The 21,783-nt window shown below is 41.0% G+C and overlaps 2 protein-coding genes across 7 annotated transcripts; both read left to right on the top strand.

Annotated features, from left to right (window-relative positions):
* Positions 1–5,863: 5,863 nt before the first annotated feature.
* On the top strand, positions 5,864–7,320 carry LOC131660450 (uncharacterized). The gene is made up of 3 exons (XM_058929697.1): positions 5,864–6,016; positions 6,254–6,385; positions 6,901–7,320. Exons 2-3 carry the CDS (start codon positions 6,333–6,335, stop codon positions 7,136–7,138), a joined length of 291 nt encoding a protein of 96 aa, XP_058785680.1. The 5' UTR covers positions 5,864–6,016; positions 6,254–6,332; the 3' UTR covers positions 7,139–7,320.
* LOC131660447 (bifunctional dihydrofolate reductase-thymidylate synthase-like) lies at positions 7,147–14,718 on the top strand. Of its 6 annotated transcripts, XR_009300847.1 has the most exons (13): positions 7,150–7,287; positions 7,736–7,923; positions 8,056–8,588; positions 8,691–9,090; positions 9,162–9,206; positions 9,439–9,504; positions 9,668–9,729; positions 9,821–9,895; positions 9,986–10,151; positions 10,247–10,370; positions 12,039–12,145; positions 12,275–12,442; positions 12,831–14,718. XR_009300847.1 is itself a non-coding variant. In XM_058929693.1 (12 exons), the coding sequence occupies exons 1-12, from the start codon at positions 7,203–7,205 to the stop codon at positions 12,383–12,385; spliced, it is 1,962 nt and encodes a 653-aa protein (XP_058785676.1). In that variant the 5' UTR covers positions 7,150–7,202; the 3' UTR covers positions 12,386–12,824. The 6 variants fall into 6 exon arrangements, 1 of the variants encoding a protein (XP_058785676.1); XR_009300850.1 differs by lacking the exon at positions 7,736–7,923 and having other exon boundaries at positions 7,147–7,287; positions 12,831–14,717; XR_009300848.1 differs by lacking the exon at positions 12,831–14,718 and having other exon boundaries at positions 11,089–12,145; positions 12,275–12,316.
* The last annotated feature ends 7,065 nt before the right edge of the window (positions 14,719–21,783 follow it).

The following is a 21,783-nucleotide window of genomic DNA, read 5'->3' as shown; positions in this document are numbered from 1 at the left end:
ATATTTGATATGTTTAGAGCTTGTCTGAAACATATTTAGAATTCCATAACAAGTCTCTTTTATAGGCTATATCTTTCCAAAAGGTGGGGCATGTAATCTCACATTTCGTGTAGTCCTCTATGACAGCTTTCAAGGCAATGCCATGTGATCATTAATGAGACATGGCTCCCACTAAACCCCATTCAATAACTCATTCACCATACAATTGGTTTTCAAACTCTATATATACATCCATTATGGGATTACAAGCAACACAAACCACTCATCTCATACCTTGAAGCATCATAATTCAAGTTCACTTCTTTCTTCTACAACTTCTTTTACATCATCCTATTGTGAAGAAACAGAAGCAAGGATGGGTTTTCGCTTACGATCATCATTTAGTGCAAGCCAAGCATCTAGCAAAGACGTGGAAGTCCCAAAAGGCTATCTTGCAGTTTATGTTGGAGAAAAAGCGAGGAGATTCTTGATTCCAATATCATTCTTGAACGAGCCTTTATTTCAAGAATTGCTTAACCAAGCTGAAGAGGAATTTGGTTATTGTCATCCAATGGGTGGTCTTACAATTCCATGCAAAGAAGATGTCTTCTTACATACAACTTCTCGCTTGAACAACCTATAGTTAATTCATATGGCAAAAAGTTCGTTTGAATGTTAGCATAGAACATTGTAGATTGACTAGTTGAGACATATTTTTTGTACATCCGTCAATTTTGATGTTTCCTCTAAAGTGGAAATCTGAAATGAGAATCTAATCAAAACTATATTCTTGCGAATCCATGTTATTTTTTTGTTGTTGTGAATTAATCTAATCAAACTAATATTAATTAATATTAGAGATGCAGTTAATTAAATCGTAAAACAGAAGCAAAAATTATCAAATAATAGACTTCAAGTTTACCACTTATTGACCCAATAATAAAAAGTTTTCCATTGTCAGTTTTCTGTGTCCAGCCATATAGATACAAATGAAATAGCAGTTAAATATGAATTTCAAATCAATATAGATACCAGAACAGAAGAAAAAAACTAGTTATTTTCATCCCCATCACTAATTGATATATAATGGCCATCAAATTGGTGTCTATCAAAGAAGTTACCTCAATTCTCATCAGCTGAAGAGCTAAGTTTCACTTGAAGTACGAATTAAATAATGAAACTTCAGGGTTGTAAAAGAGGGGAAGTTTGAATGCTCCCTTGATCCTGTGTCTGGGTGATAAGTGTAATATAATGATATAAGAGTAATTCTATATTTACTATGCAAAATATTTTAAACCTCTTTGAATTTACTCATGAGTTGCCTCTTGTGTAAAATCTTTTAAAGGAGATGTTTGTGATGTTCCGAGTTTAACAATAATGAGAAAGGCCACATTCAGAGACCTCTGTTGATCAAATTTTCATTAGTAACTATTTTGTTGTAAACAATCCTCCAAAATAGAGTAGACTTTGAAGGGGAATATAATTATGCCAAATAAGCTGGGCCCAAGAATGACCTCGAATTGGAGAGGAATAACTTGATATGCATACTTAAAAGTAACAGTTTCATTAGTGGAATGCTTCCATATGAGATTATCTTGAGACTTACCATCGTGCAAAATCAGGGTGAGGAACAATCCGTCTATCATTTTGAATAAAATCACTAACCTTAATAGTTAAATGATGAAGGTGAATTAACAGATATGTTACTTGGCAATCACAAAAGAAATTCACCTTATCATGTTTGCTAATCTTCCAAATACTATTTTCCTTTACCTGAGCCATTCCCATTTTACGACCATGGAGGATGGAGGGATCAATAGAATAAGAAATGGTCTTATGAGCCCTATGATCCCTAGCTTTGAGTAAGGATGACGATCAAAGGTCAGCAAATCCCAATTTAGCTTAAGAGGGGCAGCTTCATTAGTCATGATTAATGTTCTCATTCCAGATGAGGTTCCTAATGCATTGATAAACTTGTTTGAGAAGAGAAACTAACCAAATACAAAAGGTAAAGCAATAGATAAAACCTATTATGGATGAAAATTTTCACGAACTGCACCATGTCGGCAATTGAACGTAAGGAAGCTTCCAAGCTAAAAGCTTTACTTCGATATTATCAGCAGTGGCTACATATGCTTGACTTTAGATTTCAGTTTGAAGATAGGGATCACTAAGTAGATGAAGAGAAAAGCACAACAAATTCTTAATATTCTTAGAGGAATTTATGAATAGCAGCCCTCATATTAGACATGGTTCCCTTGCAAAAAATCAAAACATCATCATCATATAAAACATCTATAGGGATGTGATTTCCACTTGGACCATTGATAAAAAAAACTGACTGATAAGTAATTGCTCTACTTTGAGTAAAGGGATCCCTTGTCTCGCCTCTCTCTTGCAAGAAAAGAAACAAGCAGCTTTTCCATTCATTGAGAAATAGATAATTCGGCAGATTTAAGGATCACTTCAATCCAATTATAGAATTTAGAAATATCCTCAAAATCCGTCAAACAAATTATCATTCTATAATTTGAATGGTCTCAAAGTAGTAGAAGAAAAAGTAATAACTTGAATTATGATGCTTCAGTGCCAGAATGAATATTGTTATTTGTAAAACTAATAACGAGCATATATAGAATGTGGAAGCCATTCTCTTCCAAATTGAATGTGGAATGAATGTGAGATTACCTAGATTTACAGTCCATCTAATATTTGCAGGTAAACAAAAACCATTTCAAATATTTTGAAGAACCAGCTAAATTTTTAAGATGTATGAAAACGTAGCTAAGCTTAATTGCTCGAGTGATTTGTGATTGTTATGAAGGAGGATACTCTACATATATAGTTTCCAAGAGTTTCTTGAAATCCTTTTGCTAGAGAAATTAATGTAATAAAAGATGGGGGGCATGAGATGAGAGATCACATGGTGTTGTCTTAGATGCCTCTGTCAAAGATCAATAAGTTCGACAAGAGTGCAAACCCCACTTTGTGAATGAAAGACTAATGTTAAACTCAATACTTGTACTACTATGCCTACTCATTTCTTTTCAAACATGCATTGACACATGGCACATGTTCTCTTCACATTGACAACACAGCTTAATGTTGACAAGAGATCACATGAAACTGTCTAGATTAAATGAATGATTTCTTAAGACTCAACAGAGTAATTAAATACTTGTCCCACATTACATAGCTGTGTCAACAATGTAACCATTCAGAAAATGAAAATGTTATGCACAGCTAAGAAATATTTGGTGTTTAGAGCTTGTCTGAAATATATGACTAGTTTTCCAAAAGGTGGGGCATGTAATCTCACATTTCGTGTATGAAAGCCCTCAAGACAGCACCATGTGATCATTAATGAGCCATGGCTCCCACTAAACCTCATTCAATAGCTCATTTACCATACAATTGGTTTTCTATATATATATATATATATATATATATATATATATATATATATATATATATATATATATATATATATATATATATATATATATATATATCTCCATTCTTGAGTTTACAAATAACACAAACCATTCATACTTTGAAGCATCAGAAATCTAGATCACTTCTTTGAGATCATTCTTCTGTCAAGAAACAAAAACAAGAATGGGTTTTCGCTTACCTAGTATTAGACGATCATCATCTAGCAAAGAAATGGAAGTCCCAAAAGGCTATCTTGCAGTGTATGTTGGAGAGAAAGCGAGGAGGTTCTTGATTCCAGTATCATTCTTGAACGAACTTTTATTTCAAGAATTGCTTAGTCAAGCTGAAGAGGAATTTGGTTACTGTCATCCAATGGGCGGTCTTACAATTCCCTGCAAGGAAGATATCTTCTTACATACAACTTCTCGCTTGAACAACCTATAACTAATTCATAGGGCAAAAAAAAGTCTTATTGGCTTGATAACATAGAATAGTGTAGGCTTGACTAGTTTAGAAAAAAATTGTACATCCAGAATTTTTTTTATCCATTTTGATGTTTCCTCTTAAGTGGAAATCTGAAACGATAATCTCATCAAACTATATTCTTGTGAATTCATCCGTTATTTTTTGTGTCATCTTAAATATTTGTATTCTATTCACAAACACAAAACATGCACTATTTTGTGGATACTGTCAATTACTACTATATACTAATAGATATGGTAATGTACAAGAGTAGTATTGGCGAGGCCATAGTCCATAGATGATACAACAAAACTCAAATAAAAAACTTTTAAGGAAAAATGTTTCTTTAACCTGCAATGATTTCAAACTTGATTGTCACAACTTCCCTACATTTAGTATACTCTTGCAAATTAAAAATATACTTTTGGTAAAGAGATTGAAAAAAATGCGGTTCTTATATTTCAGGGGAAATTCCATGACTAAAACAGAAGCTAAACCCATCAATTAATAGACTTCAGGCTTATCACTTATTGACCTAATTGTGAAAAGTTTTTCATTGCCAATTATGTGTCCAGCCATAATCTACATATAATAGCAGTTAAACATGAATTTCAAGTCAATATAGATATTGTAAACTCATGCAGAGGATGAATAGTTTAAAGGTGGACTAAGTGTTTCCTGTTGGCCTTTTATTCATTAATGTATATCTTATGGCTTCATGGCTTGCAAGCATCAGAAGCATAAGGAATGTGTAAAAATTGAAAGCTTATATATAAGATAGCACATTTACTATTAGAGTTTGGCTGATGTTTTATTAGGCCAACAAATGTAGAGTAATTGGTTTGATAATTATAAGAACTTCCTTCAACATGCCTTCAACTTCAACACTAGAAAAATTTGATAAACAATATATTTTCTTTTTTCGGAAGAGAAGTCGGTTTTAGAATTTATAAAAAGAAGCATATAGGAGCCCAATGAGTTGTTGAATATAACGAATCACTATGATTAGAAATAAATAATAACAAATAATTTGTTCCTGAATTTGTCATTCAGATGGACAATTCTAACCAATTCCAATATACAAATCTAAGTTGTGACTATTGTACAAAATGTCACTGCTACGCTAATGTTAGTCTCTTACAGTTGTAGATTTATAGTCCATTGAAGCTAGAAGTAATATGTAAGAAAACATCTTCTGCACAAGGAATTGTAAGGCCACCCATCGGATGATCATATCCGAATTCTTCCTCTACTTGACTCAGTAAGTCTTGAAATGAAGGTTGGTTCAAGAAAGACATAGGGATAACAAAGCGCTTCATTTTCTCTCCAACATTTTACGGTTAGATCAACAATGTGGCAGTAGTTTATCCATACAAAGTTGCAGCAGCTTCCAAGGAGATTGCTGGTAGATACAAGTAAAAGTAGATAGCATGGTTTATTAGTTGGATATCAAGTACAGGGAGATATCACTTGTCTTACAAAAACAAGGACAAGATATTTGATGTGTTTAGAGCTTGTCTAAAATACATTAAGTAATTTTCCAAAGGTGGGGCATGTAATATCACATTTCGAGTAGTCCTCTACGAAAGCCTTCAAGACAGTACCGTGTGATCATTAATGAGCCATGGCTCCCACTCACATCTATCAATAATTCATTCACCATACAATTGGTTTTCAAACTCTCTCTCTATATATATATTTCTGAACCATGAATGAATAACTATTATAATTATCATAGTCTATAAAGTTAATTTGTAGGAAAAAATTCAAATAAAAAATAGTTTATTTTCCTTGTATACTTTCCAACAAATTTATTTCTACTTTTTTTTTGAAATAAATATTCCCCCTCAACAAACCAAAGTAATTTATTTATTTATTTATTTTATTTCTTGATGACGTAATAAAAAACTAAAACTACACCTGTCCATAACTACTTACATACCCTTACCTGCAAAACCAATATAGGGTTACGAACAGGCTTCGACGCAAGCTTCACGACGTTCAACCTCTCATCGATCACCAACTACACTTCCAGCCTCAAACTAGAGCCGCCGTCGCCACTCCGTTTCGTGGATTCGATACTGCACTTTCAATTCTCATCCATCTCGCCGGTGCACCGTGCTTCCGGAACTCCCAGGTAAATTCTTCTATTTCTATTCTTGTGTTAGTGTCAATCAATCGCTTTATTTTTAATATTCGAAATATATATGCCATGGAAAAGACTTTTATACCCACTGCCACATGTCAAATTGTGCCTTTTTCAAACAATTTGATTTGTGTGAATCAATTTGTTTAATGTTTTATTTTTATAATCTTCTACAATCTTTAATATAAGAAATATTAAGCAAATAATATAGATCCATGAATGATTTAGCCACCAGCGGAGAAGCCAAGTCTCGCTTATCCATCCATCACTGAAACTGAAAAACCTAGCAACCGCTATTCATTCATCAATGGGAGGAGCCGAAGAAAATGTAAAGCATCTCGAAGACTGTTCTGTTGCCAAGTTAGTCTATTTCCTCTCCCTTTCATTTTCACACTATTCATAACCGATTCCTCGCTTTCATTTTCTATGATTCTGTAAACAATTCTGTTAGATTAGTTACCTGGTCTGGGCCTTAAGCCCCAGCAAGTATGCTAGATAGTGTATTGAATTGGTTACGTTTGCCGATCTGGTGAGCTTCTAAGTGGGGGAAACCTACCGACACCTCCGAAAAAAGCGTCCGTGTCACTATCAACGCCGACACCACGCTGATGCTTGTGATTATCTTCAATTATTCAATTTCTTTTTAAAATTATTGTCGGTGTCAACGTGTCCGTATCGGTGCTTTATAGAACGTACAACATAGCTATAGGGAGAGTGTGGTAAGTTTGTTCTTAATTCTTCTGTGATTTTGTTTATATTATTTGTTTCCTTCATTACCTTTTAAGTTTTTTTTCTCTGTTATGTTGTAAATGACATCTTGAAAGGTGAATTTTGTTAGCAATGTTAGTTAGTTACTGAACATAGAAAATTTGCAGTGCATTGGGAACTTGGGTATTCTCTGTGGCAGGAGCTTTGCTGGCAATTCCGGTAGGAATTAAGCGTAAATCTCTTGGACCTCTTGTATTTTTTGGCACTACCGGAACTATGCTGGATATTATTATGGGAATTACAGCGTGTGAAAGGGAACATGCAGAGCACCAAATGAAGCTACTTGAAGCTCAAAATGCTGCACCTGAAACAACTTTGTTGGATGAGACAAATGCTGATTCATGATCTCTATAGCTTGATGTTAACATTGTTGTCAAATTTGTATGGTCATACAATTGTAACAAACTAAATGAAATTTTATGGCAGCATTATCAAATGTGCTTTCAATCTATGTTTGTTGTTGGCCTTTATGCTGCAGCAGTCTAAACAAAAAGGTGAATAACTGAATGAGAAAGTTTCTTAGTTTATTTTTTGTACAGATTTCAGAAATGTTTGATTCTTTCTTTTCTTAGTTAAAGTAATTGGAAGAAAAAGAAATGCCTTAATGGATTGCTTTTAGTATAAGTTTAATACAATAAAGAATTGTTGTTGTGAGAGATTACTCTATGGTCTCCCTGTCTCTCAGATTATATCATTCCTAAAACATTCGACTTTGTTTCTTTAACAACTAACATTTCTTAGAAAATTTGTATACCATTTAGAGTATGGTGTCAAAAATTGTACTACTGGAATTTTATCAATTGTTTCTTTATACTTTTTGCCACATGTCAAATTGTATCTTTTTTAAACAATTTGATTTGTTTTATTTTTTCTTTATATAACATTATTAAATCAATTTTGTACTTGTGTACTTGCATATCACTCTTTTAACACAAACTGTAGCAAAATTTCAACCAAACCCTATCGTCGCAGTCGTACCGGCGGCAGTTTCTCTCGCCGTCATCATCTCCGCTCGTCGTCTCCGTTTCATCTCTCCACCCACAACTATTCTAAATCAAAACACAAAGCTCCATTCTCACTCACTCTCACCTCATCACCATTTCAAAATTTCGCGCCTCAATTTCATATCGGTTAGTTTCGTCGTTCTTCAATTTCCTCTTCTTCAATTCATGCTGAAATCTTGAATTTTTTAGGGTTTGTTCTTGTGTATTCTAGCAAGTTATTGTTCATACATTTCATAATATTTACTTTTCGGGTTTCAGATTGCACTGCACTTCCAAAAGAATTGGTTGTGCAGTCCCTGTTTTCATCAGAAGCAATCTTTAAAATTATCACGGTTTCGAAGTTCTGCTATGGCTGCTGATTCCTCTGTAATGTATAACGGAAATGGAAATGGAAATGGTGGTATCAACCCAATGCCTAACCTACAGAGGACTTACCAAGTGGTAGTGGCTGCCACCAAAGATATGGGCATTGGTAAGGATGGAAAGTTGCCGTGGAGATTATCTACTGATCTCAAGTTTTTCAAAGAGATAACTACGACGACTAACGAATCCGGGAAGAAGAATGCCGTTGTTATGGGAAGAAAAACATGGGAGAGTATCCCTCTTCAGTTCAGGCCTCTTCCCGGTCGTCTTAATGTTGTTTTGACTCGCTCGGGTAGTTTTGATGTTAAAGCAGCGGATAATGTTGTTATTTGTGGAAGTATGTCTTCTGCATTGGAACTTTTAGCGGCTTCTCCTTATTGTACATCAATTGAGAAAATATTTGTTATTGGGGGTGGTGAGATATTTAGGTATTACTTTTGTTTTATTTTTCCTTGTTTCTCTTCTCTTTCATTTTTCAAGTTTAGTATTTTCTCGTATATAGACTTATAGGTGATTATTTTTATGTATAGAGATGCTCTCAATGCACCTGAATGTGAAGCTATCCACATCACAGAAATTCACACAAGCATTGAGTGTGACACTTTTATGCCTCCAATTGATTTCACAATATTTCGGCCGTGGTACTCATCCTTTCCTAAGGTGGAAAACAATATCCGATATTCTTTCACCACTTATGTGCGTGTAAGAAGTTCTGTAGCAGAGTCCTTGAGTCGGAATACTGATTCACCTATTGATAATAAACCAGCTTCTAAAAAATTTGAGGTTCAGAACTTCTCTTTTCTTCCGAAAATGGTTTTTGAGAGGCATGAGGAGTACATGTATCTTAATCTGGTTCAAGAAATCATATCTCAAGGTACCTCCAAAGGTGATAGGACAGGGACTGGAACCTTGTCAAAATTTGGTTGCCAGGTAAAATTTCAGTTAGTGTACTGTGGGTTGATGCAATTTATATGCTTACGTTGTATGTGATAATTCCACAGGTGAGGTTCAATCTGCGCAGAGGCTTTCCTCTTCTAACAACTAAGGTATGTCAGAGATTATGGTTTAAGTTGTGTTAATCAACTGTGTAAAATAACATGTAATTTTAATGTTAACTAATTTTTTTGTTCACTGATTTTCGGTCTTTATTTAGGAAGAGTTGCTTTTGTTATTTACTTATTTGTTTGCATAACACTCTCGGTCTTTATTGGAGAAGAGGAATATCTATTTGTATATTTTGATAAAAAATTTAAAGTGACATCTACATTTGATTGTTAGAGAGTATTTTGGCGTGGAGTTGTTGAAGAGCTTCTTTGGTTTATCAGTGGCTCAACAAATGCCAAGGTATTATATCTTTTATCGATCTTATCCATACACATATAATTACTCAACTTTCTTAGTCACTATGGTGTATGGAACTGGGGTATTTTATGTTATCTGAGCTTTGGTTTGACAGAGGCAGAGCGCTATTGTGAGCATGTTATATAACCCATACTTATATTGACAGGTGTTACAGGAAAAAGGCATTCATATATGGGATGATAATGCATCCAGGGAATTCCTTGATAGGTGAACATGATTGTTAATTGTTGGAACTTTTAAATACAAAATTGTACATATCTCTTCTTGTATTTATTGAGTGGCTTTACATTTATTACAGCATTGGTTTGTCAGAGAGGGAGGAGGGTGACTTAGGACCTGTTTATGGGTTTCAGTGGAGGCACTTTGGTGCCAGGTACGTGGATTTATGATAACTTTTTTCCAGTAGATTAGTAGACTACTTATGTTGTAATATGCTCTTTATTTCCCATCTTACCTTTTATAGGTATACGAACATGCATAATGACTATACCGGCCAAGGAGTTGATCAGCTTTTAGATGTTATCAACAAGATAAAGCACAATCCTGATGATAGACGGATCATTCTCTCTGCATGGAATCCAGCAGATCTTAAATTGATGGCACTTCCACCCTGCCACATGTCTGCACAGGTATGCAACTTTATTTGGGTTTCTGTTTGAAAATTCTCTCCATACCTCTAGTCTCCTATCCTATTAATTTACACTCTAAATTTTAATTTTTGCAGTTCTATGTAGCAAATGGGGAGTTATCATGTCAAATGAATCAGCGATCTGCTGATATGGGCCTGGGTGTGCCATTCAACATTGCATCTTATGCCCTCCTTACATGCATGATTGCTCATATTTGTGGTATGCAAACTTATCTAAGCATCTTCTGTAAAGTAAACTATTTTATAATATGTATACATCATCTTAAATCTTGAGGTTTTGTGGGTGTAATAAAAGATAATTTATGTTATTTTATTTGGTTATAAATGTCTTTAGGCTCGTTACTTGGTGTTGGTTTTCATAGATTTGAATTACACAACTATTCACTTCCTGTATAGAGGAGGGGCCTGGGGTGGTAAATAGTAAAATGTTCATGAGCCGAGCTCAGCCCAATCTTGATTTAGATTTTTTTGGTTAAATTGAGGTTTACCCTAGGAAGTTAGGCTTATTTGGTTTGTTCAAACTATTGGAGATGTAATATCAAAACCGTTCGCGATTTTTCACCTCAATGCTTAAGTTTATGGGGTATTTGATTTAGAATATGGTATCTGATGTTTTTGACCAAATGGTGTAGAGTTGGTTTCTTCCTGCCCCTATTCTTCTAATAATTTCAACACAAGGCAGGTGAGCATGTCCTTACTTTAAGTCATGTGTGGAGGTTGATACAGTGACAGTTTTATGTATCCTTTAATAGTAACATTAATGGTTTTGAATACAGGGGTTAAAGCTCTTATTTTTATGTTTCTCTTTCCAATATTCTATCATAATTCACTTTTCAAGTTTTAGCATTTTTGTAGCCATTTTGGTATATTTGCTTTTACACAAAATGTATTGAGATAGTTTTGCTACACTTGTAAAGGTTGGATAAAAAAGCTACGGATAAACAAATGAAAAGCTAAAAATATGGATTCACGTTGTGGAAACACAGTTTTCGCCAATGTAAAAGTAGAGATGAGAATGTTAAGATGGATGAATAATTGCATAAGACGAGGTAAGTATTGTGGGTCCCGCATTGGATAGGATATGGTTTGAAAATGTGTTATAAGTGGATGATACCTTTTACCTTACAAGTTGATTTTCTAGGTTGAGTTCGCCATAACCCCAATTTTATGATGGTATTACAGTCTATCAAAGATCCGTTGGACTACCCGCTGTCACGCCACTTGGGTCATGCTCTATATGTCCGGCGTGATGAGTGTTGTGGGTCCCACATTATTAATAGTTGAAGACTATATTATAACTGTCCTCGAGGGGATTTGAACTCTATTGCTTATGGTTACAAGGACCCACATTGGATGTAATATGACATGAAAATGTTTATAAGTGGGATGCATTCCTCACCTTACAAGCCGGTTTTATAGCATCGAGCTATAGACAATCCAAATTTTAAGAGTAAAGTTATAATTACAATAATTAGTAATAAGGTCGGAGTTCCCCCATTGTAGAATAGAAGATGGTAGTCTTGTCTTTGGTGGTTTGGGGGTATGTATGGAGAAGGCTTGTAGAAAAGGGGAGCTTAAAAGGTGGAGGATAGCTTAATACTTAGAGGTAGATCAAAGAAAATTATGAGCCAAACCAATTAGAGAAATTTCGGGGCAAATGGTCTTTGGATCTAATACTTGTCAGAAGATTTAATGAAATCAATTGACTCAGTCTTTGGTGGTTTTAGTTGTTGTTGAATTAGGTTGGGTGTTGTTGGACTTGGGATTCAAAACTTTATTGGGTTGATATCATAATATCTCTAAAGGTATCAAGAATTAATTTAAAATTGAAACCATCAATTCTTATATTATATATTTTTCTTGTCAGACCTTGTTCCAGGTGATTTTATCCATGTTCTTGGAGATGCACATGTTTATCAAACTCATGTGACGCCTTTGCAGGAACAGCTTCATAACCTGCCAAAACCTTTTCCAGTATGTGTAATGTTTAAGAAAATAATTTGTTTTTATGTAGTTAGGCACACTATTTTTTTTTACCATTTATTACTATAAATTTGTGCTCGGTTACTAGTTTACATGCTGACTAAACTGACTCCAATGCAGACTTTGAAAATCAATTCAATGAAGAAAGATATAGATTCTTTTGTGGCTACTGACTTCAAGCTCATTGACTATGATCCTCACCAGAAGATTGAGATGAAGATGGCTGTTTAAAATAAGGGAGATCTTAGTCCCTACTTCAGGCTGTTTCTGCTGTTTGAAATGAGCCAAGTATGCAATTTAGTTTTGTTGGGTGTTTGTTTATCATTAAGGTGTTTCAGTTATTATAGAATGTGGATCGGTGCTTTCTTTCTTATGGTCCATGAGCTCAGAGCCTCGGTGAGCATGCATGCTCAAGTGCTGCATGACAGAATAAATGCCACAGCCGAGTTTGCCACATAGAGCATGTTGCTAGTTTCATTATACCTGTTAATAGCTGGTGCTATCAAATATTGAAGATGTGATGCTAGTTTCACTATATCTGTTAATTGCTGGTTTTGCAAGATTATTAATTATCACGTGTTGTAGAGAATGGTTAGGTATTTGTGGTTCATTTTTTGTCTTACCTGTAACTTAATTATCATGTCAATTTTAAAACCTTGCATATTCAATGTTTCAGGCACAACAAATGGATTTATGGAGTAACAGAAGTCATGCCTATAATTTAACAGAAATTGTGTACACCAGAACCCATCTTGAGAATGGATTCACATGTGCAACTGATTTGGAATCATAGGTAGTTATTATCAGGAAGTGTTTCAAGGGAGCTATAGAGCATAGGGGTTAAGACATTTCTATTTCGAAAATAGTACTAACTAGTAACTAACGAGCTTTAAAGCCGTTTGCCAAATGCTTTAATTTTTATGCTAGTTAATCTAAAAGAGACAAAAATGTCGCCCAAAACAACTCCATTTTACATATTTGTCTTTGTTATTTTTGTAATTTACTGGGCTATTTAGGATGAAGATAGCATCTTTTTTCCAATAAAGGAATCAGAAAAATATACAAGTTTAAAATATGCCTATTGTACAAAATTTCAATACTAGTCTATGTCAGTCTCTTGCAGTTGTAGATTTATAGTCCATTGAAGCCAGAAGTAACATGCAAGAAAACATCTTCTGTGCAAGGAATTGTGAGGCCACCCATTGGATGATCATATCCGAACTCTTCCTCTGCACGACTCAGCAAATCTTGAAATGAAGTTTGGTTCAAGTATGACATGGGGATCACAAACCGCTTCATTTCTTCTCCGACATACACGGCAAGATAGCCCTTTGGCATATTCAGTGCCTTTGATGATGTTCGGCTTCTGCTCAATGAAGCACATCTAATAACTGCAGGTAAATGAAAGCCCATTTCAAATGTTTCAAAGAACAAGTAAAGCTCTCAAATATAAGAATAACGTAACTAGCTTTTGATGGTTGAGTATGTAAATGAGTTTTGATAGTTGTGAAGGAAGGTAGTGTATTTATAGTCTCAAGAGTTTCTTGGAATCTATTTTGTTGAGAATTGGTTGTTAAATGATGGGGTCCATGAGAAGAGAGATCACATGAAATCTCCTTTTGATATCTCTCTATTAAGGACCAGTAAGTTCAATAAGAGAGCACATATACACCACATCTTTTGTAGATCTCTCACTTGAAAGTTAAAGGAGATAGGAAGGTTCAAATTAGTGCTTAATTATGACCACTCAAGTATTTGTAATGTTCTCTTCATATTGGTAACACTAACACGGCTCAATTTCGACACATAGTAGCAAAAATCATCTTAGGGATGACTTTTAAGCCAATTAGTGGCTACAAATCATATATGTTATGAGGCAACAATGGAACCTGTATCAAGGGATTGATTGGTCAGAAGTCATCCTGACCAGAAGATAGTAGTAGTACAGATTTGAATCCACAAGAAGCAGAAAACTGTATTCAGAAAATTGAATTACTAATGTCAACAGTCCTATATATTTCATTTTCAATAATTGCAGTCTTCCCGAGAAAAATCTCTGCCAGGATTTTTGTATTATAAGGTGGATTGATAAAGGTTGTTTGATGACTTTTTTCAGCGTATGAGAATAGTTTGTTAGCAGAACTTTATTGATGAACCTATTTTAAAATGTTGGGCAATAAATTCAAGGGAAACAAGTAGAGTTGTATTTATGATTATATTTTTTCTTGTTTCTTGCAGAGAAGGACTTGTGTTTTTTCTAACTCAAAAGGAAACTATCTTTAATATATGATTAACATGTTTCTAATTTTGAGAGTTTTATAACAATTGTTCTGGACTGGGCCAAGGTTAGGCCCACTATGATTTTCGGCCCAATAAACCTCAGAGGCTCACGTCCCTCTGCGGCCCTCCTACGCAGATAGGATGCCCACCTTAGACATGCTCGGCTGCCCTATATCCCCGAGCATGTGACACCAACATGCTCGGCACTGACGAGCCCGCGAACACCTTCGTTGCCGAGGACTCTGCTCCGCGCAGGGTTCCTTCATATTCAACCCTCCGAACAACTCGGATTCCACGTGGCTCCTGAAAGACCGCGTCTCCCTGGAACTTCGGAGCGGTTAACCAGGACAGAGGGCATACACGCACCTCCGATATTTTCGCTCAGGAAACCTGGCAGTCTCCTAGTTGGGCTTGGGAATCCAACCCAATAGCGAGATCATGGCCCAGCGCTGGGGGCTATATATACCCTCTTTAACTAGAGGGTCAGGTATTCAATTCTTACTCACTCTTAGCTAGTACTTGCGCTCCTTTGCTCGTCAACTTACTTTGGCATTGGAGTACCTTGCAGGTACACCCCCCCTTTTTCTCCTTCCTAGAAGATCCAGTCCGAGCAGCCTACGACGATTCTTCTGATCAGGTACGATCAGTGGCGCCGTCTGTGGGAAACTTGCTTCCCCATCTTTAAAGAACAAAGATCAAAGCTAATCATCCCCGATCGTCATGGCTGACAACAACAACATCCCAAACGCTGACCCTTTCCTCCTTCACGAGCTGATCGAGGAATCCTCCCGCGAGCTAGCTAATCATCGTCGGGGGGATCGTCGGCGACAAAGGTCCGGGCATGAAACCCGGGACACTCAGCTGTTGCAGGTCCTACAATAGGTCCAGAATGTTGACCATGTTCCTCCAGAAGGGCACGTTCAGAACGGCGAGCAGATCAGAACGACCAACGTGCCGGAACATGCTCAGAATGTGAATGAGACCGACCTCCGAGACGGGCAACATGCTTCCTCATTCACCCACACCTCCGAGAGGTGGAGAGCCCGTCATGGAGAAGAAGAGGAACCGCTCAACATTCCCGAGGATGCTGACCCCATCACCGTCCGCTTGCTCAAAGAAATACAATTGACGAACAGCCTCCTCAGAATTCAGGACGACCGAATTCACGAACTGGAAAGACAGCGGCGACGTCGCCCCTCTCCACGGAGGCGCTACAGGTCACGCTCCTATTCCTCCTCGCGCTCACCGCCGAGAAGATACCGTCGGCGTTCCCCGTCCTCTTCAAGGTCTCCCCCCGAGAAGACATCGCCGCCGGAGGACTCGTTCCCGTTCTCCACACAGAAAGAACAGGAAGAACCAGAAACCTGAAACCGCTGAACAAAGAAGCCCCTCCCCCGAACAGGGCCGTCGGGGCCCCTCCAAAGCTGCGTTGGGTAACAACCAAGAGGATCCCCGACGAAACAGGCACTACCATTCACCAGGACCGAGCGACGAGGAGGACTTCCGCAGCCCCTTGTCCGCCAGTATCCGGAGAGCCCACCTCCCTCGGGGGATGGAAAAACCGCCAGTATTGGACCAATACGACGGAACCACTGACCCCGACGACCATATTCGGAGCATCGAAGCGGTCATGGACTATCACGTCGTCAGAGGCTCGATCAAGTGCCGCATTTTCCCGACCACCCTCAGGAAGGGAGCGATGAATTGGTACAGGAACCTCCCTTCGAACTCCCTCCATTCCTGGACCGAGCTCAAAGAACTCTTCTTGAGCCACTTCACAGCCTCCCGACGACAACCGAAATCGGAAGCCAATCTCGAGGCCGTAGTACAAGGACCCAAAGAACCTCTTCGAGATTACCTTGAAAGATTCAACAAGGAGGCCGTCCAAGTGCAGACAGAAGACTACATGAAGAGGTACATCTTGGAGCGAGGACTTCTCCCCGGCAGTGACTTCAAGAAGGCCATTAAGATTGAAAAGGTGCACTCGATGAATGCCCTCCTCCGCAAAGCAAAGGCATTCATCGATTTTGAGGAAGGCGAGGCAGCCGCAATCAAAGCCTCGAGGGGCAGTGATGCCGCTCGCAGCTCAAACCTCGAAGATCCGGGGTCACGCCGAGGACAAGACAAAAGAAGGGACGACAGGTCCCGAGATGTCAAAGAACGACGAGGACCAGCAGGGCGTTTCAACGACTACACTCCTTTGAACACCTCCCGGGAGAAAATCCTGGCCGACTGCCAGAACGCCGAGTTCAAGAAATCCAACATCAGGCCCCCGAAGTCAAATCCTACAAGACCGGGGACGGACAAGTCCAAGTACTGCAAGTACCACAAGAGTCACGGGCATATGACCGACGAATGCATAAATCTCAAAGATGCCATAGAGACCCTGATCAAAGAGGGCCACCTGGCAAGATACACCAAGAAGGGAGAACCCCCCAGAAGAGACATCCCTCGAAACTCTGACGAGGGGAACTCACCAGACAGCAGACCGCTTCAAGTCGTACTGTCCGTAACCCGACCGGAAGACTTCATCCCTTCAGTCGGCGTGACGACCGCCCTCAGCACCTGGGAACATTTCCCCACCGCAATGGTCATCTCCAACGGCGGGGACCCCGGCTCTCTCACCGTCAGTTCAGTCAAGAGAAAGTTCGACGAGCTGCTCAGCGCCAATGCCGATCTCGGCCCTACTCTGCAGAAATTCCGAGAAAAGTCAGAGCCAATCACTTTCTACCTCGAAGAACTGCCCGGCGGAGCTCCAAACGCCACCATTCCCCTCCTCGTCCGAGCCAGAATGGCAAACTTCGATGTTCGACGGGTCCTGGTAGATGAAGGTAGTTCGGTCGACATCATGTACTCCCACCTCTTCCAAACACTTCAGCTGGATGACTCGCACCTCACTCCCTATGTGGGTTCCGACCTCCAAGGTTTTAATGGAGCCACCACCAAACCATGGGGCTACGTCGAGCTGATTGTCACCTTCGGGGAAGGGGAAGCGTCCAGGCAAGTCAAAACCAGGTTTTTGGTAATCGACTGCAAAACATTGTACAACTGCATCATCGGACGCCCAACACTGGCCGAGCTAACCGCCGTGCCCTCCACGGTCCATCTGAAGATGAAGTTCTACACGAGGACAGGGAAAGTGGCCACCATCAACGCCGACATTGAAGCTGCGAGGAGGATCTTCGATGCATCCGTCAAAGGACTAGAGCTGATCGCCCCTCCGACCAGCTCCAACAAAAAACCAAGAGCCGAAGACAAGCATCCTCGGGAAGATCAGGTTCCAACGGCCAACGTCAGCTCAGTCGACCTCGATGCAAGGTTCACACAAGAAGAACTGAAGACCGGGGAAGAAACACAATCAAAAGCCCCTCATCCCGTCCGGCCTGTCCCCGACGGAGATTTCGAGCTGATCCCCCTGGGAGACAACCCCGACAGAGCAGTGAAGATCGGCAAAGGCATCCCTGACCTACCGAGGAAACAACTTGTAGCCTGCCTTCGAGCCAATGCCGACCTGTTCGCTTGGAGCGCCGCAGAGATGCCCGGACTCGACCCTGAGGTCGCCTGCCACCACCTCTCCATCAATCCAACCGCCAAGGCCGTAGTACAACGTAGGCGTCGCCAGTCTCCCGAGAAAGCGGAGGCTGCCGAGAAAGCTGTAAAAGACCTCCTAGAGGCAAATTTTATTTCCGAGGCCAAGTATTCAACTTGGCTCTCAAACGTTGTACTTGTTAAAAAATCTAATGGAAAATGGAGAATGTGTGTTGATTATACTGATGTTAACCGGGCATGTCCAAAAGACGCCTACCCTTTACCTAATATTGATAGACTGGTCGACAACTCGGCCGGCTATAAACTGTTGTCCTTCATGGACGCTTATTCTGGTTACAACCAGATTCCCATGGCGAAATGCGACAAGCAATGCACGGCTTTCATGACCGAATCGGGCAATTATTACTACAACGTAATGCCCTTCGGACTCAAAAATGCCGGGGCAACTTACCAGCGGATGATGAACAAGGTCTTCCGAGGAGAAATCGGCGACACGCTCGAGGTGTATATGGACGACATGATCGTCAAATCTCGAGAAGACTCCGACCACACGCTACATCTCAAGCGGGTCTTCGAGCAGGCCAGGTCCTGCAGGATGCGCTTCAATCCAGAGAAGTGCACCTTCGGAGTACGGGCGGGCAAATTCCTCGGCTTCTACTTAACAGAACGAGGAATAGAAGCCAACCCTGATAAATGCCGAGCATTCTCAGACCTCCCTACCCCCACCAACAAAAAATCCATCCAGGTACTAAACGGAATGCTCACGGCATTATCCCGCTTCGTCGCGAAATCCGTCCAGCATGCACTTCCATTCTTTAAGCTTCTTCGGAAGGAAGCAGCTTTCGAGTGGTCCGAGGAATGCGAACAAGCATTATCCCACCTCAAACAAGTGCTCTCCAAACCCCCGGTGCTATCCCGACCAGACAGCAACGAGGTTCTCTATCTCTACTTGGCCGTTTCTGGCGAGGCGGCCAGCGCGGCCCTGATCCGAGAAACGGAAGACGGGCAGAAGCCAGTGTACTTCACTAGCAAAGCCCTACAAGGGCCCGAGGTCCGCTATCAACAGATAGAAAAAATCGCGCTGGCCCTAGTAACCGCCGCCAGAAGACTGAGGTACTACTTCCTCGCCCACACTATTATCGTCCGGACAGACCAACCGATCAAACAGCTTCTCAGCCGACCAGACATGGCCGGGAGAATGCTGAGATGGTCCCTCGAACTGTCCGAGTTCGACATACAATACGAGGGAAGGAAAGCGCTAAAAGCCCAAGCACTCGCCGACTTCGTGGCCGAGATGACGACGATCTCCAACTCCCCAACACCCACCGAGAATAAGTGGACCATCTATGTTGATGGCGCCTCAAGCCACGCGGGCAGTGGAGCCGGTATCATCTTGGAGAACGACGAGGGGCTCGTCATCGAAGTATCCTTAGTCCTCTCCTTCACCACATCGAACAACCAGGCCGAGTACGAAGCCCTCCTAGCGGGCCTACGCCTTGCCGAAGACGTGGGCGCTCGGGAAGTCATGATTTATACCGACTCACAACTGGTCGCGTCCCAAGTTAGCGGCGATTACCAGGCCAAAAACGACACACTAGCCGAGTATCTATCACTCGTCAAAGAAAAAATGAAAGGATTCACAAAGGCAGACGTCGCACACATCCCTCGGGAGCACAACTCACGGGCCGACCTCTTATCCAAGCTTGCGAGCACGCGAAAGAAGGGAGGGAATAAGTCGGTGATACAAGAAATCTTATCCGATCCAAGCATAGGCAAAAACACACAAGCCATACAAGTGTTTGCCATCGGAGACGACCAATGCTGGATGACCCCGGTGTACAAATACCTCACAAACGGCGAGCTTCCCGACGACCCGAAGGAAGCCTCAACCATTAAGAGGAGAGCCTGCTCGTACACGGTCATCGAAAATAAACTCTATCGACGGGGCTTCTCCGTTCCCCTCCTTAAATGCATCGACAGCTCGCAAGCACTGGAAGTACTGCAAGAGCTTCACGAAGGGATCAACGGTCAGCATCTCGGCGGCCGCTCGCTGGCGAGGAAAGCCCTCAGAGCCGGCTATTACTGGCCGACTATGCAGCAGGACGCCAAAGAGCATGTTCAGAAATGCGACAGATGTCAGCGGCATGCCGACATGCACCTAGCTCCCCCCAACGAGCTTAAATCCCTCTCCTCTCCTTGGCCTTTCTCCACCTGGGGAATGGACCTCCTCGGCCCTTTCCCGGTCGGATCGTACCAAAATAAATACCTGGTGGTCACCGTGGATTACTTCACGAAATGGATAGAGGCCGAACCTCTCGCCAAGATCACGTCTCAAAACGTGCTACGCTTCTACAAACGGAACATACTCGCTCGGTTCGGGGTACCACAGGCTATAATCACCGACAACGGCACCCAATTTACTGACAGGAAGTTCCAAGAATTCGTGGCCAAGCTCGGCACAAAACAGCACTTCACCTCGGTCGAACACCCTCAAACGAACGGGCAGGCGGAGGCGGCCAACCGAGTCATCCTCCGAGGCCTGAAAAGGAGGCTCGGCGAGGCTAAAAAAGCCTGGGTCGAAGAACTACATAGTGTGCTTTGGGCGTATAGAACGACGCCCCATTCGAGCACAGGCGAGACTCCTTTCAGATTAACCTACGGCACCGAAGCCGTAATCCCCGTGGAAATCCTAGAACCTTCTCGGCGCACCGAATCTCCCCTCGAGGAAGAACTTAACGACGAGGCCATGAGGGAAGAGCTCGACATGGTAGAGGAAATCCGAGCAGGATCTTCCCTCCGAGAAGCTAAACTAAAACAGCAAATAGCTCTTCGCCATAACGCCAAAGTTATAAAGCGCGAATTTGAAATCGGCGCCCTAGTGCTCCGCAGAAACATGAAAGACTCGCGCGAGGGCAAACTAGCCCCAAACTGGGAAGGCCCATACCGAGTTTATGACAAAACCGAGAACGGCGCCTACTACCTAGAGAATCTTCTCGGCGAAAAACTTGCTCGACCCTGGAACGCTGAAAAACTCAGACGTTATTACAGTTAAACATAAACTAAAACGCCCGGCCCCTGGCCCAAACTCAGGCAACGGACGGGCATGGATCCACGTCGTCGGTACGGGCGTGAGTATTCCACGACAGCAACTGTCGATTCCCCTCGTCAGATAGGCGGACCGACCCCTCGGCGGATTCTACACCTAGACCCTCCGTGGAAGTACCTGCATGGCAGAACCCCAGCTCGCGATGGGATCGTTCACGCCGCGAACGCTTGGCCACAACCGCGGTCTCGCGCTCGCTAAAAGCGCACACCTGCTCTGCGCACCCGGGCCGTACTCAACACGCCCGGGCAATCAATCTAGGCCGAGCATAGTCCACAAAACCGATAATATCACAAATATATAGGTAACTCTCCGGCGTATCCGAGCAAAAGTCATCAGTTACCTAAAGCAATCGAAAAATATTCTAAGTATGGAAGAGATACCCCGTCATACGAGCACAACAGGAAAGTTATCAAAACACGAGCATACAACGATAACGCCGAAAGTGCAGATAAACAAATATAAGCAAGCAAAATTATAAAACATTAAAATTGCCGACCAACGTGGTCGACGATATCCAAAAGTTACAATCAAAAGGCCGGGCACGCAGGCCCCCAAAGCACTCCGGGCATTGCCCAACAAAAGATAAAGTGGCACGCAGGCCGAAGAAAAAGGGCACGCAGGCCCGGGACCACTATCTACTCTTCACTCTCTGGAGACTCGGGCACCAACGCACCGTCCACAATCTTCGAAGAAA

Source organism: Vicia villosa, linkage group LG3, assembly GCF_029867415.1.
Source record: "Vicia villosa cultivar HV-30 ecotype Madison, WI linkage group LG3, Vvil1.0, whole genome shotgun sequence".
NCBI lineage: Eukaryota > Viridiplantae > Streptophyta > Magnoliopsida > Fabales > Fabaceae > Vicia > Vicia villosa.
This window is presented reverse-complemented; position numbering and strand designations above follow the sequence as displayed.

Coding starts and splice junctions, on each gene's coding strand:
- LOC131660450 (XM_058929697.1), top strand. CDS start 6,333: ATGGGAGGAGCCGAAGAAAATGTAAAGCATCTCGAAGACTGTTCTGTT. Junction 6,386..6,900: donor GAAGACTGTTCTGTTGCCAA/GTTAGTCTATTT, acceptor GAAAATTTGCAG/TGCATTGGGAACTTGGGTAT.
- LOC131660447 (XM_058929693.1), top strand. CDS start 7,203: ATGAAATTTTATGGCAGCATTATCAAATGTGCTTTCAATCTATGTTTG. Junction 9,730..9,820: donor TCCAGGGAATTCCTTGATAG/GTGAACATGATT, acceptor CATTTATTACAG/CATTGGTTTGTCAGAGAGGG. Junction 9,896..9,985: donor TGGAGGCACTTTGGTGCCAG/GTACGTGGATTT, acceptor TACCTTTTATAG/GTATACGAACATGCATAATG.